At 39.4% G+C, this 16619-nt stretch overlaps 1 protein-coding gene across 19 annotated transcripts in view; it reads left to right on the top strand.

Moving 5' to 3' along the window:
- The window catches only part of DLG2 (discs large MAGUK scaffold protein 2), a 1042459-nt gene that overhangs the window by 150882 nt on the left and 874958 nt on the right, over positions 1-16619 (top strand). For 3 of the 19 annotated variants that reach the window (XM_080581578.1, XM_080581577.1, XM_080581579.1), the window contains exon 1: positions 4906-6068. The exons of 4 other annotated variants lie outside the window; for them this stretch is intronic. In XM_080581578.1, coding sequence (XP_080437704.1) covers positions 5962-6068 — 107 coding nt within the window. In that variant the 5' untranslated portion in view covers positions 4906-5961. Of the gene's footprint in view, positions 1-3512; positions 4873-4904; positions 6069-16619 lie in introns of those variants that run through there. 12 more of the 19 variants (XM_080581561.1, XM_080581552.1, XM_080581546.1 and 9 more) reach the window with 8 other exon arrangements.

The following is a 16619-nucleotide window of genomic DNA, read 5'->3' as shown; positions in this document are numbered from 1 at the left end:
AATTCAGAGCTGTGGGTGGTATTTTCTTCAGTTCCCAGTACTATGGGACAGCAGATACAAGATGTTTTATTTTCATGCCCTGGAATTTACCATTTTGTGTCAGTTCATTTGGAAGAGTCATTTTGTCTGATTTCTTTTTCAAGTGACTGTGCTCGAGTGTCAGTAGCACACAGCTATGACAGTGACACATAGCTATTTAGGACTGGCTACATGTTTAAACATATGCACCAGTTCTTTTCAGTTGCTGATGATCAATTGGATGTTAGATTTACTTCCCCAGGCAGAATGCTCAAGAATTAAAATGAACTTTTCATTCACCATGGATCTTGAGAGCTGAGAGCCACTTCAGGACGTGTTGCCCTTGGGTACTGTGTTTCTGTTGCAGAGCACCCCAGTCCACATAAAGCCAGGGCAGCATTCATAACTGAACCACTTCTGTTTCATTCTGAATAAAGGATTTGTGGGAAGTGAGAGAAAACATTTGTGGCTTTGTATGGAAAATAATAAATACATAAAACACTATGCAGAAATTTTAAATTAGGAAAGGCTGCAGAGCTTTCAAAAGACTAGTTTATCCCAGGCTTTTCAGAGCTGTAGAATGGCTCAAGAACCCTTCCCCATCCTCTGCTCCACACCCTGGGATTGTGAATGTGCATTTCATATAACCCTGCAAGTCATATTCTGTTCCCAGCTTGCCTCACCCTCTTTTCATAGGTCTGTTGGCTGGTGAGCTCGTTGGTGTGAGACTATTAGAGAGGTTCTGTGGGCTCCACCTTGGGGGATTTTGAAGACCAGGCTGGATAACAGACTGAATAATGTTCTCTGTCTGACCTCACTGCTGACTCCAGTTTGAGCAGGAGGTTGAAATGAAGACCTCCTGAGGTCTTTTCCACCCTCACTTCTCCTGGAATCCTAGTATTGTATCAGCTCCTGGAGAGGAAGGGAGGCAACCACCACATGGCCCCACTGAGCTCCTTTGGAGGCTTGCGGCAGGAGTAGAGGGGATCCCATCCACAGCTGTAGAGCAGAAAACAAACATTCTCTGCATCTGTTGAGCCTGGGGCCACGGTGGCCATGTGGATGCAGAATGCTTGGGATGGAGTAGAGGAACTGGCTGTTCAGCCTCCCCTTCTCCCCGTGCTCTTTTTACCATCTAGAGGGCTCAGAGTAGTGAGGTCTGTGATACCCCACAGAAAAGAAAATTATATATTTCTTTCTGTTGAGAAAGCTAGGGAAACTGGTCAGGACTCCAATGCTGATTGTGCTAAATAGCAATGAAATTTGCCATGCACAGGAGAAGGGAAAGCTATAACAAAAGCTTCTGCCTGAGTCTCTCATGGGCCTGAGGCCAGTTGCAGATCTGCTCCTGTTAGGGCTGCTGCAGTCGGGAGGGGCAGAATTGCTAATTTGTTGACCTTTAAATTAACACCAGCACTCGTGGGCTTCTGGTTCAGCCTGGGAACTGCATTAAAATTCTCAGCAACTGAGGTATACAAAACTTCACGCCTTCTGAAATTTGTATTAACTTCTTTTCATGGCTGAAGTAGGATTTATTCTGACATTTCATTTGTAGTATAGCTCCTGACTACAAATCCAGGATCTGCTAGATTAGAGGTTTCTCATTTTTTATTTTCTGCGTACCACAGAAACAGTCCTAATAAAGAGGCTGTCTCATGGGTTTTTCCCTTCTAGCATATAATTACTCACATAACTTTTATCCCAGTGGTGACCTATTAACTAACCAGTTGTGATGCACAGCAACCTCACTGGAACAGGGCTCGAGTGGTATAAATGAGCTCTGACCGTAAAGACGTAATTTCATAACTACATCGATTGCCTTCTTGGAAGACAAGTAATCAGGAAAGTATTTGATGTATTCGTAGCTTGTTTGGGTGCAATATAGGACCCGAAAACAAGAAAGAGAACATAAACCCTATGTAAAAGACTGCCAATTTGGTACCATCAGCAAGTACTCTGTAGTACACAATTTAAAATACATTAAGCGTAAATAAATCTTTCTCCACATTTTTGAGAGGATGTGTGTGCTTTTGTGTTCTCTGTGTAGGTGCCTAGAGCTCTAAATAGTCACTGGGTAAATTCTGCAAAATGCTGACGTTCCTAATACTTTGCTAACAGTCTGGTAGATGTCTCCTTTCTCAGTGTCTGCACCAAAGCTTGGAGACCTATATTTTTTTCCCCCTTAATTTCCGTTGTTTGAATTGGAGATAATAATGAAGCCAATTTTGCCTTTTTTTTTTTTTTTTCCCTTAATGAATCAGTTTCTGTATACAGTTTTTGCTTACCAATAGTTGGGTTTCAAAATAACTTACGAATTGTTTAAAAGGGGGTGTCATGAAAGATATAAAAATCATAGAATCCTTCCTATTAAATTTTACAGAAGCTTGCTTTTACAAAATATTCATTTCAGCTGGATGTTACAGGCTCTGCTTCTAAATATAACTGCCTAATTAAGCCCTATGCTTTGGTTATCCAAGTGGAAGTATCTGGATACAGTAAAGTTTTTAGTGCCAGAAAGGAGCATTAAATTGTCCAGTCTAAATTACTGCATTGTAAAGACCATCACATTTTACCCACTCACCTTATATTGCTTGGTTTTGTGTGACTTAAAAATAGATACCTTGGTAAAATTAGAGGAGAAGGAAGTAGTCACCTGGGTAAGTTGTTCTCACATGGTGGTCTGCAGAGCCACCGCTATCACAGTGGGGAATAGTTGTTATTCTTCCTGTATTATGGCTTCCTGAGAGTCAGAGCTCATCAGAGGATATTTTTGGCCATCTAAATCAACAACAAAAGCAATGATAAACCATCTCTTTTCACCCCAGATGGCTGCTTCTTAACTTGTTTGTTTTTTGGGTCAAGTCTTTCTATAGTAGATTTCAATCGTGATCATATGGACAGATAACATGAAGGCTGGAAGAGCAGAGGAAAAAAATAAAACTAAGCAGTGATATGACCTGCAGAAATTAGAGCAGAAGGAGTTGTTGCTAATGAAGGGGAAAGCTGTGCCAAGGATTTGAAAATCTTATGTTTGGGGAAATAAAATGAATGGTAGAAGTATCAACTTGGAGGAAGAAAATGGAGCTACTAAACTTGATTTTTGGGTTAGGGATGGGATGTTAATGAAAATGAGGGCTTGCATTCTCAGGAGAATTTCTGGAGATCCACTGAGTCAGTCAACTCTTCATATAGTGCATCCCTGGCTTTGAGTAGTCATTGATGGATGTGACTTAGAAGCTGCAACCAAGAGCCCTGGCAACTAAAATGAGCCCATGGAAGAGTAGAGTTGTGGTCAATGTCCCCAGAAGCGTGGGTCTCTTCTGTCTGAAGCTAAAGGAGATTCTGCAGGTGGCAGTAGGTGGCACTATTTCAGGGATGCTGTAGCTTAATGTTGCGGTAAGCTTGGGCAATGCACAGGCAAATCCTGTGCTGTTAAATACTCTCCTTGGTGCATTTTGTGGAAGGAGGTGACAGTGCAGGATTCTCCAAAAATGGAGAAGTTCAGGTGAAAACTTTTGCGTACACTTATGGAGCCTGATTTTTCCCAAACACACACACAAGTTGGGTTGCTTGCATAGCCTCAATGTGTTCATACCCTCCATTTTTCATATAGATGGTAAATAGGATCATGAATTCCCTGAGACCAACTCAGCGGAGTTACTTCAAGTAGAGGCATTTACAGATCATGTCCTCAGAGACCAATTTCAAAATATATCCCCATATGCCAATTTCTAGTATGATATGAAATTTTACAGCCAAGTCATTAGGTAATTATATGTATGGAAATGTTTAACACCTTACTGGATCAGCTTGACTCTAGCAAGTAGAAAAGGAAAAACTGCTGGATGCTTGACATCTAAGTGTTAAAATATCTCCCAGTTTTACATTTGACTGAATTCCCTTTTATTCTTGTCATGCCTAGCGCACAAGCGTGGCTTTTGTTAGACCAACTTAACAGGTTAATGTGTTCTTAGGTAGAGGTGTTTAATTGGTTCTGACCTGAAGAATGTTTGAAAAGTTCCCTGATTCATATAATCTATAGTTTAATAAGCTTGTCTGGCTGTTTGGCTACTGGACTAAACCACAGCAGAGAGAAAACATGCGGGCTGAAATGCAGGCTGTAAACACAAATCAAGTTTGTTTTGCACACGTGTGGTTGCTCAGAGTGAGCTTAAGTTTTAGGCAAAGTCAGAAGTGCTCTGGAGACTTTCTCTTTAAGATATTACATCCTTCAAGACTTTACTAGCTGGGGGAGGGTTGGTTGCTCTCTGACCACATATCTGATTCACTATGGATTTTGTAACTTTGGTAGCAGTGACTTCATTTTGGCAAAATAATGTGTGTCATTTACTGAACCTCTTGCTGCTTTAGCAATCACGAGAATATTAGGGTTATAACCTGAGTAATTTATGGAAGAGAGGTGATTCTTAAATATCCTTTTATTTTCTTGGAAGGGCTTGTTTTATTGAAAACATATTTTAGCTCTGAGTGAGAATGAGAGATCCTCAGCAAAGCACCCGGGGGGACTGTGCTGTCCAGTGTGTTGAAAAGGTGAATTGTAACGTATGGGTGTCTAGACGTTTCCTCTTGTTGCTGTCAACAGTCCAGTTGGCTGTATTTTTTTTTTCCAGTGAATAGGAGCATTGATTTTCCTCTCTCTTTGGCCAGAGCTTTCATTTTACATATCTCTCCCTTTCTGTGTCTCTTTCTCTCTCACTCCCTCTTTCTTTCCCTCTCTTCCTCTATCTGTAAGAGAGGGAAGACTTTGAGAGCTGACAGCAAGCTTTCTAACTCAGAATGATTCATGTAAGACACCTGAAAGGCAAGCTCTGCACCAGCATCACTGCAAGAAAGGTAGGGGCTGGGGGCTAAACAGTCTGTAAAAGTCTGAGCAAAGCGCACAGAACACAAAATAAATTGATTAAGTCTGCGAATCTGTCAAAGGTGCAGAAAAAGTTTGGGAAAGAACTCTAGGAGTTTTTAAGCTCTGTTATTCAGTGTGCTTTTTAAAAAATTAAACCTTTGATATATTTTTCATAAGTGAGAAAAAAAAAGCGCCCCTCTCTGGCTTTCAATAATGTATATAATGGTGGTGGTTTTTATTTTATTTTATTTTTTTTTTTTCCATGGATAGTAAATTAAAATTATATCACTGTTGCACTTCCCAGACCTGTATGCATGTGTGAATGCGCAGTTCCCCTTTTTTAACCCCACTGCTTATTTTCTGTTATACTTTCTGAAAGTTCGCCTTATCCAGCTGTAATTTATATTCACTTCCTGAATCTGAATGTGACCTAGTAATTCAGAGTGATTGTAGATGTGACGCATGAGCTATCGCGCACACCTTAATGTTTCAATCATGCACTTCAAGCAATATGTGTTTGCAGGAATCGTGCTCTTAATAAAAACCCGTACAAGAAAGCAGTTGTTTTGGCAGAGAAGTGACAGCGCTGTGATAGATGGGCCCGATAGTTGTGTGTGTTGTGCTTGCTCGGAGTTAGTAGAAAAGAGGAGGGAGAGAGCGAGCGAGAGGGGGGAGAAAAAAAAAGACAGGGAAGGAGAGAGAGAGAGAGAGATTGAGAGAGAGCGAGAGACTTGGCAAAGGAAATCTTATGGGTATACTGAAACAGCAGATCAGAATTGTGAAACCAGAGCCAGGGCTGAAATGTGATGCTTTTGCTCTTTTGTGCTTGTTGTGGTTCTCATCTTCCCATGTAGAAGGCTGCATACCATTCAACAGAATATTTTGATCGCAGATTGAACAATGCAGCAATCAAGCCTGATAAGCCACCTGGAAGTTTTGCTTGAGACGATTTCTAATGGGTTTTCTGATCCCTCTGAGCATCATGACTGCCTTTAGCATTGTGGAGGAGGACTCGAGTTTCTTATGAGGGCCCCACTTGGAAAAGCAGGCTGTGCAGATTCAAGCCTCCGGTTCTGTTCATGCTGTTCAAAAGCCTTTCCTCACCCTTGCTGATTTGTTTTTATGATTTACATACACTCCTGTGGAGATTTACAGAATGGATTGTCTGTGCATTGTCACGACCAAGGTAGGACTGGAAACATTGCTGTAATGTGTACATATTTTTTCTGCTATTTTTCTGTTCCTGTAATTAAATAGATTGAGCATGTACTGTGTCAGGTTGCAAGATAAAGTGGTAAATAAGCTTTGCTTCAATGAGCATTTTGTTCTCTTTTTCTGTAGATTATGCAGTTTGCTTCTATATCACTTCCTAAATAATATGTAATTTACTTATTTTTACTAGCTAAAGGAAAACGATTCCATATTTTATCTTAGCCTGTGCTTGTGTCTATTAATATCTCTAGCTACTGGAGCACTTTCAGAATACATGGTATCAGGCACATATTTTCTTTGCTTATCAGCTAATTCTCTAAACTAAAGAATAAAAAAAATATGAGGGCATTATATGGGTCCCAGTATTTTTAAAGAGGCCAATCAGATGTAGTTTAGATAGTCATGATGTTTCTGATTGGAGAGATGCAAGTTTCTTTTGGCTTATTGTGGCTTTTTTGGGGAAAAACGTAGCTTGCTTTGCATCTCTGGGCCTGCAAAATAAAAATGCCTTAGTTCCAGTTCAGCACTCTTATACTGGTGTTGGATCTAACCTGACTATTTGGGAATGGTCCTTCTAAATAATTCCTTCCAAATGTGCATGTAAATAAATTTTTACTCACAAAATTTGTGTCAGGTTAAAGACTGTGGTTAAGGACACTGCCTGAGTTAAAGATGTGGGATAGGGATAAGTTGAACGGTTCTTTGAGGCATCCTCAAACTTAGCAAACTAACCTAATATTAAACCGGAGGGAGATGATCAGTGAACTTCCTTTCTGTTGCTTCAGGACGGGCAGGTCACCACATGTTTGTAAGCAGATTTGCACATGGTGATAGTATTTATGAGAAACAGTTAATGGGGTAAATAAGGACATTGGGGTTCAGCATGGCTGTTCTCTGTTTTGGTTTGTTTTTGATGAATTTCACAATTGCCACAAGACTTGCAACATGCCAAGGGTAGTCAGAACAGCTCAAGGCGACATAAATGATAAGGTGAAACAATGTTTAGTACAGCTGTCACTGCTGTTATTTTTTTGCCTGATGTACATTAAAACAGGGACCCCTGCCAGTGACATGGAATAGGGCAGGAGGAGATACCCCAAGAACCCATTGGCAGCAATGAGTGGTGGTGGGTGGACACCACAGAGTACGGTGGAGCTGCTGAAACAGATGCGAGCTGTCATTCCCCTCATGACAATGGAGAAACCCAGACGGGGAAAGAACAGGAGGTGAATGAGGCCACAGAAGGAGCATATGCTCCTTATGCTCCTTCTGTGGCCTCATTCACCTCCTGCTGTTTTTTGTTCTTTCTGGGCCTTTCCAGGTCCTTCTGGTTCCTGCAAACCATGATGGATCTAAGACAGCATCTCCAACCTGCCCTGGAGCAGAGTGGAGGTTCCTGTAAGTGCCCCTTGGTGTGATACCAGTGAAAAGCACTCAGCAGCAATGGTGTAGCACCACTGAGAAAAGCCTGGATGCAGGCTTGTGTTAAGCATCTGACTTACACTCCTTGACCTTTGTTTGTAATTGAAAATAAGCAAGAAGGTAGAAAAAGAAAGTTGCAATTAACCCTACTTCTGGGTCTCTGGTGGTGTGGTGTGGACCTGTAGTTGCAACCATCCTTGGCCTTGAGAGCTTGGCAAGGAGGACTGGGGACAGGAGAATGAGTCTACTTAAAGATCGATTTTTTTTTTCTTTTTTAATAACAGGAGATATATCTTTATTTATTTAATGAATTGACACTGAATGTTTGCATTGAACAATTTCCCAAGGTCTTCTGATCAATAACAAATGTAGGCTCACCATCACCTCACTACTGTTGCTGCTCTGAGCAGGGAACCCAGCTCCAACTATCCACAGTATTTTTCCTCCCAGCTTTTCAGTCTCACGGATTTGCTACTAAATGGCCAAAATGATTCTGAAAGTCAAGCGTATGAGCCTCAAATATTCAACTCCAGATATTCAGTCTTTGCTGCCAACTTTGGTGTTGGAATGAGATAGGATTGTCAGTTGTAGCTGACCTGCTATTTGGATGTGTGTGGGAACACCATATTAACGTATATAAATGATCTGAATAATGGCAAATATCTCCTTTCAGAACACTTTCATATTACAAAGGCTTGAAGCCAAAGAAATTACAGTTGATTTCCTCATCTTGCTTTGGTGCCATATTTAAATAGCTGCACCATTGACATTATATTATATTGATCCATAATCTGCTCTTACTTACTTTATTGTGCATTAGAGTAACCCTATTTCCATTAAGCCTACAAAATTTTTATAGCATCAGTTTATACAAGTTTTCAGCAGTATAATGACAGAAGATTTTTTTTGTTTTTCAGACTATTTTAGATTCATTTTAAAATTTACTTCAATAAATATGAATTCTACAGAACAGCAGTCTGACTATTTTTGGTCTCAGATCTGTTAATTGTCCTTATTTAAATATCCATTTGTCTGATTTGTGCAAATACTTGCCACTCTCATTCTTGGAAAAGTGGATCTTAATGTTAAGAGGGAGTAAATATATCAGTTTTATTCTTCACATGTTATAAATAATAAAAAGGGAGTAAAAGATGAATGCTATTTAAACTGCAAAAGATGAACACTGTTTAAAAAGTTGACATTTGTAACACGTGGTCATTAAATTTACTCTGGAATTTGCAGTATTTCCAGCCTGTAGAAAATGACATAAATGTTGTGGTGGGGTGAATATGCCCTTGTAGATCATGCACAAGGGATCCAAAGATCCTGTTTTGAACTCTATAGATGCCATCTAATAAAATTAATTTCTGATGTACATCCCCAAACCTTAAATCCTCCTGACGTTATTTTTTTCAGCCAAAATGTAGGCTATGATTAAGAAAGATATAAGATATTAATTTGTACAGATTCTTTCTCTCCATTTTGATTTCATGTTTCCAGGCATTTTTGCACCCAGGACTTTGGAAATGCTGACTCAGTCAAAGAGGACTTCTTATGGGCTCCTAGTTTGTTTTAATTTATCATATTCCCAATATAGATTCTTTCTTTTCCTGTTGCATAATGCACATTATTTTGTGGCAGTATTTTATCATTTGCAGGAATTCAGTATAAATAAAAGTTCAGGTCAAGACTCCATCCCTATGGGAGTACCAGGAGGTTTTGGAAAGGAAGAACATTCCCACTGTGCTGCCCAACAGTCAGAGGCAACATGCTGTCCCTTCCCCTGGCCGTCAGTTCTCTCATCCTTCTGCCCTTTGCAGTGTTATGAGTACAGCAGTAGCTGCAGTTGGTGAAAAATAGAACAGGTAGTTCTGTGTTGCCAGACAAGCTTCTCTATAATACAGATTGTTTTGCTGAAACCCCCAGCTCTTGGTGTCAGGTGACTTAGAAAAGATGATCAGCTTTCAGTGACAAAAATTTTTACATCTTTCTGGCCCTCATTGTTCCAAAGGAGATCTCAAAGGAGGAAACGCTAAAGGTTTAAAAGTCAGAAAGCAAATGAAGGTAAACCAAAATGTATTTTTATTTTTGAAACCTCATGACTCAGGTGTCGGGTTCAGGGTTTTTGATACTTGCAACTGGCGATCACAGTACCACAAAAAAGGAGAATTAAATAATACCACAAGTTGCCATTCAGTCCTTGGTCACTAAAACCTTGGTAGCTAAAAACCTTCTCCTATGTCAGAGATTTTAAAATTTCCCGGGCAATCTAGATTTGATTAAAACTCCAGATTTTAGTTCCTGAATGTTTCTGTGTGTTGAGAAGAGCTTACAAAGATGAAACCAGTGCATACTAATCACTCATGACTAGATACTAAATAAAATAGCCCCAATTTATTCAGAAAACCCAAGCCGCTTGTTTGTTGCCTAACTCCTGAATTGTACCCGCTGGCTTGTACACCAGGGAACTGGTTGCCTTCGGACCAAGCCTGAATGCCTAATTTGACCTTGTTGGTTTTGTTAGCTACAAAAATTATTTTTCATCATCAAAATATTGAAAATTCTGCAAAAAATACTCTTTTGAGGTTCTTGTTGCCAGCTTCCATGTAACTCTGTGGAGGTTTAAGCTGCATTATGCACTGGACAGGTTCCATATTTAATTCAAGCGTGGCTGACTTCTGTGGGACCAGAAAACTAAATGAAAAAGTGATTATTCATGTGAGGGGAAAAAAAATTATTTATTTACAGTTAATGAAAGACAGTACATTGCATTAATGAAGAAGATTTTTTTCTTTTTATCTTTCTTTTTTAAAAAAAATGTTTTAGTCTACAATATTTTCCTCTTCATGGCTGTCCTCCAAGCACCTTTTCTAAGAATTTAATTCAAGCATTTAAAAGAATGAAATAAGGATGGATGGTGAAAAAATATGTTTTGTGATGGCCCTGGGAAGAAGGGTCATACGGTTATGTTGCTAAGCCATACCAAGGTTGAACATATTCAATTCTGACTGGCAATGTTGCCAGGAGCCAGCAACATCTGTCTATTCTATTTTCTTCTGCTCATCTGGCAATATATTTAGAACCAGGGAGACCAATGTATGCACTTAAGGCAAAACTGACAGATGTGTGAGCAGAAGTCTCAATACAAGCAATGGTCATGGAGAATAAGCCACTATTCTCAAGTACGGGATCAATGTCTAGCACAAACCTTGTGTATGAGTCTTCTGTAGGTCCCTTCTGCTCCACACATTCATCACTCTGCTTGGCAGCATGAAGCTAGCAGTAAAACAGAGAAAGGCTGTAAAACATGTACCTTATCTTTTTGTTAGCACTAGCTTTTCCTTCCCTGTAGTCCCAACATAAAAGACAAGGCAAAATTCAGAACTCATCCTGCTCAGCAGCATCACTGTAAATCTGACTGAAGAGCTGCTCTGGCTGGGCTCGTTGATTTTGAAACTGCCAGTCTGCATTCAGCATATCATTACAAATCCTTGTTGATAGCATTCCATGCTTGGAAAAGATAGATTTTGTGTCCCAGTAGGACACTGTGGATTCCCTAAGTAAGGGGGAAACTCTTGTTCAGCATTTAGCCAACACAATCCACTCCCAGTGCCAAATCAGTAGAATTAAGGGGTATTTTTAGAACTTGGCTGAGGAATGGAACAACATGGAGGTGGCACCGCAGGAGGGACCTCACTGTTCCATGATCTCTAATTTAGAGCAGCAAAACCAGTCCCAAGATGCTCTCAGAAGGCCAGAATGGTAAATCTGGTCAGGTCATCTGCTGGAGGTGGAGAGCTGGCTCACATGCTACGTGCCAGCTGTTGGTCTCACTTTGCAGAGGTGAGTCAATACTGAGGTTAAGTTGGATTATTGATTATGGTGGCGTAAAGTTCATGCAAATAGAATATTTATTTATGCCAAAGTGCTTTTGAAACAGGTCTCACTGAAGAAAAGAGGCCTTCTTCCCTCCCCCGCCGCTCCCTCCCCCAGTTACGTTGTATTATCTAAACTTTATATAGGGATTTAAAAAGGTATATACTTAGTGAGGTTCAGCTTTTTCTATAGGACTAAGGGATCAATTGTGTGTGTCTGAGAGGCTGTTTGTAGAGTCAGTCCCCAAATTAGGAAATGATAAAGCAAAGTATAAATACTCAGCTTGAACTGGTGCCTCAGGTGTTGTTATAATCTTACCAAAACCAGCAGAGCTGCGAAATTGCTGCATTACATGAGGATCTGATTTAAATTTAGCTGGATATGAAACAAAAAAATTACCACATTTCTATGTGCCCGCATATTGTTAATAGTGCTAAATAGATCTGGGCAACATTTGTTGTTTTTTCTTTGCAAGACTTCAGGCTTTGAATCATTGCAGTTTCAAATCATAAATTGGGTCGCTAAGTTTTTTGTGCTGAATTTCCAGGCTCTAACAAATCAGACACAAAGGCAACATAATGATTTCCCCCCCAGAGATTCACATTTAGCTAAAATCAAAATCTTTTTTTTTTTTTTTTTTTCTATAGTCATTATTAGGTACTGATGAGCACTTCAAACTGTGGTGTTTTCCTGCCAGACCTTAAAAGTGTGATAGTGCTGAATCCATGCAATTTACATGTCATTTAGTAAACTCCACTCTTAAGTGGTGCTTGAGGACAGCTTTGATGACTGTGGGTTGGCTGCTGGTTAAACTGCACAGACTTAGAAGCGCAGGAAGACCCTTTTCATTGATTACCATTTATCTTAGCTGGAGAATATACTCGTAGATGTCTGACAGATGGGGAGTGTAACTCAGTATTTATTTCAAATCTTTATTTACCAATGGTAAATTTTGGAACAATTGCTGTAAGCTGCTAGCTTTTGGATTTCAAACATTATGAATGTAAACTGATGAGACACGTGTTGTCTTTTCTAGAAAAAAAATCATTTTTTTTAGGGGGGAGTCTCAAGAAAATTACACAGAACAAACCAATGTGCATTGCATATGCAATGTCTTGTAATTATATCTTGTCAAAAGCTCAACTTTTTTCTCCTTTATTCTTTAGAAATATGATAATTGTCCCTTTTCCCTTGTAGTTAATTATAAATTTCAGTAAGAATTAAGTCTGTTAAATCTCTTCTTCCCCCTCTTCCCCCTCCCTTGGTCTCTATGGTAGCAGCAGGAATAGAAGGGAATTACTTTGATCTTCATTTCTGAATGACATTTCGTTTCTTCTGAGCATTGACCTTGTTTAGTGCAACTGAAATTTTCAATAGATTTCATTAGATTATAATTTGCTGATCTCAGAGAGATGTCTTTATTGAGATTGGTTTTAACTATGAAAAAAGAAGGGTGATTTGTTTCATAAATCTATGAACAGCTCTATAAACTGAGAAAAGAAAATGTTCAATTAACTGCTCAGGCAGATATGGTTAGGGCTTAATATTACTGCACAGCAGCGGAGAGCTGCACACGTAAGGAAAGGTAGAAGATACTGAGCAAGACAAAGAAAATTAGAAAGTCCGATCCTGCCTCAATTAATGATAACGTTTCCTAATGATAGCAGAGCTATATATCCTTAGCCAGCCCCTTCTCTAATATTCTGAGGGCCTGGCTGGAGGTGGGAAGATAATTTCCTGGTGCCGAGGTGAGCAGCATTTTTAAGCATTTCAGATAGCTGGAGCTGACCAAACGGATTCTTTGCAATGTCCAAGAGACCACTAAAAGCAGAAAAGATGGGTCTCCTGGCATGCATCTGCAACATAAACAGGTATTTCTTCTGTGTTTTAATCTGTTCACTACTACCATGCAAATTTCCTTCTGTCTCCCTTCACCTAATGCGAGACTTCTGAAAAATGAGAGGATGTGTGCAGTCAAGGAGAAGAAAATAGTTATTTATGAGGGAATCATTAGGTCAGGGGTATTGCCAAGTATATGATTATATTTTACCCAATCTGAGACCTCTAGCTGAGTTCTACAGTTTTCATTTCCCTGGAGAATCATCTGCATCAGAGAAGGCAATTTGTCAGGCTGTGTAGGAGTAGATAAATATCTTCCACTGAGTTTGACTTCAGCCAACTCTTTTGTTACTGGAGACCTCACTCAAGGACTTGACTTTGATTTGAGGACTGTAATTTGCAAATCATATTCTTGGATGTTCTAGGAAATCTCACCTGTGACGGCTTTTGACTCTGATCACCAATATCTTCTCTGAGGTAGAGTTTGAAGTCAGATCTTAAAGAGTGCTGCAGTTCAGAAAGCCCCAAATAAACCTTGAACAGATAAAATATTCCTAAATATCCTCTCTGTCTTTTGTCACATCTTTCAGCTGACCTAAGATCTGTCTCCAAATGTGTCTCTGGCCACAATCATGTTAGGCAATATTTGGCCTTCAAAATTTAGTATTGATGGTACATGTAATCTCTCCCTGCCTGTGGGACAGTGGCAATAATCTATGTATACATGCTCTTTTTGTCCCCCATATTCCCCTAGAAACTGCTACAGTTGATCCATGTAACATCCACATCCTTGAAATCTTCCCCAGAGCCTGCTAACGCGCAAATGCATCTCTGTCACCAGCAACCTCTGCAGTAATGCCACAAAACTCTCACCTTTACCCCTTCTGGATTCAATATTTCCATGCATAAAAGTCAGAGGGACTTTTCCAGGCAGTAACGCTACTGCTCTGCATTATATTAATGTATACGTAAGATACGTCATACTGATGTTTCTAACCAGTGCTAATAGTAGTCAGTTATTTCAACACTTGGCTGAGATAAACATGTAGGAAATAAGCTTGCTTAAGGCTGCATGCTAGGAAGGTAAATGTTTGGCTCAAAGACTCCGAAGGTCTTGAAGCCTTCGTTTTGGCTTCTGAAATTGGTACTTTCTGTCTACTTGTTACCTATGTGGTCTGAATTTCTGGATGCTTGATAAACGTGTCGTTTGGGGAATTACATGTAACAGTGCCTCCAGAGAAGGGATTGCACTAGCTGACTGGGGGTTAGCATCTCTGAATGGCTTTGGTCATAGCTTCGTTGCTTCCTGACTGTTTTATTGCTATGCAATTTATCAAGGATTTAGAGCATCAACCCAGGAAAAGCAAACAAACAAACAAACAAACAAACAAAAAAACAACCACCAGACGACTGGTGACTGATACAGAATTCAGCAATGAGAGTGGATTTATCTTTCTGTGTCCCCAAGTCTCTTTATACAAAAATTACACAAGCTGAGATCTTACTGCATATTTTGAAAGCTTTGATTGCATGGAACTGTGATAAAGCTTATGCCTGGATAACTCTTGTCTGTCACTATGACAGAGTTGTCTCAAGGGTGAAGTAGTGCAGGAGGCCAAGTATCCTCAAAGAAAAGGAGTAAAAGAAGACTCTGGAAATCACTCATTTGTAAGCTATGGAGAAGAAACATCTGTTTCCATTTCAGATGGAGAACTCTTTTATTGGAACATATTTTCCCCAACAGCAAAGCAAGACACATTTCTTTTGCATAAAAATATTAGTAAACATGAAAAGCACACTACTGTACTCCTCTGAAGATTGGCTGAAAAAAGATGATTTCCAATGATGGATTTTCATCTCTTTTTTGATTTTTAACTTTCCAGTGTAATGTTGGACCAGGATTTATAGTCCTTACTACACTCTAGTCCTTGCTATACTATTATAGTCCTCACTAAATTCCTAAGCTGGTGAAAATATTAGCAATAATAATCGAATGGAGTTAGTCCCTTTTGCAGCATACAAATATTTCCCATTGTATTTATTCCTACACTTACTTGTATTACCTGTGCTTGCAGAATACCTTATGCAGTGTTGACCTTTTGGGTAAATTGTTCCATAGTTGGTGTCAGTAAGGTGCAACATGTTGGAGCTTGTGGCTGATTAAAAAAAAGAAAAAAAAGGTAAAATTGAACACTTTTATGCAGGAGAGCATTATTAGCACCTGATATTCAACCTTATTTCTTGTTTCAACTGGGTGAGGATGGAAGATACAAAAAGTATGAAAAGCATTGTTTTTAAACAAAATACAAAAAGTATTGACCGTTCAAATAGGAAATCAGCTGTAATTTAAAAAAGATGAAAAAAGAAAATTTTGGAGGAAATAAGTGCTCTGTCCCAGTCCTTGAGCTACATGCATTTCTCAGACAATTCCAGTGCAATGTCATGTTATCAGGACAATAATTTAAATATCCAGCCATGAAGGGCCAAGCCCTGCGGTCACCCTGCAGCCCAGCCGCATGCTCAGCCCAGGCCTTGTGCTGGAAAACTGGGAGCTGTTGCCTTTGAGCAATTCTCATTACATCTGTCCCTCTGGCCTTTGAATATGAAGCACGTCTTGTGATTCTGGGTCTTGGGACAATTTGGGAGTGATCTCAAAGTCAGGAATATTTACAGAGTGTTGCTTCCCCCTGCTATGAGGTCCTGGCCTTTTATTTTGCAGATGTGTCCTCTTTAAGAATGTGAGGAGTCTTTTTAAGGAGTTTCCTGACAATCATTTTATATACCTGGTTACCTGAGTTTGTAAGATCAGACTTTTCAGTCTGAAAAATGTTTTCTGTCCAAAGCAAATTATTAATTTTCTTACCTTTGTCTTGGCCTTGGACTGAAGACTCTTCAGTTGTTAAAAAAAGAAAGAAAAATAATAATTGGCAGTAATTTATGCAGCCTTTTGATCAAAATTTATTAATAGTTTTATTATTTCGATAGGATTACTTAGTTTGCTGTAGTATTCATCCCTTCATTACAGGAAATAACACCCACCCACAGGATATTGCTGCCATGATACCAGTGACTTTTTCAAATCCTTTTAAGCAAGACTTTCCAAACTTTCATCTAAAGGTACAATGCTTCTTGTTTTCTAGCTATGCCTTTTTGCATATTCCTAAAGTTGTCTAAGTGAAAATACAAAAGTTTTTAAGGTTTGGGGAATACAAAGCTGAAACTGATATGGACAGTTTTTGCAATGCTTTACAAGTGTTCACTTTTTGGAGATAAAGAAGAAAGCACTACTAGGCTTGGCTAGTTAATGTTCTCAAATCAGACTCAAAATTGAAAATAGGGTGAAGCCTCATCAGTCCTGTGTGCAGAGGTTGCTCTCCTTTGCTCTCAG

Source organism: Anser brachyrhynchus (genome assembly GCF_964034855.1).
Source record: "Anser brachyrhynchus genome assembly, chromosome: 1".
NCBI classification, from domain to species: Eukaryota; Metazoa; Chordata; class Aves; order Anseriformes; family Anatidae; genus Anser; species Anser brachyrhynchus.
Note: the sequence above shows the minus strand (reverse complement) of the source record. Positions and strands in the feature narration are given on the sequence as shown.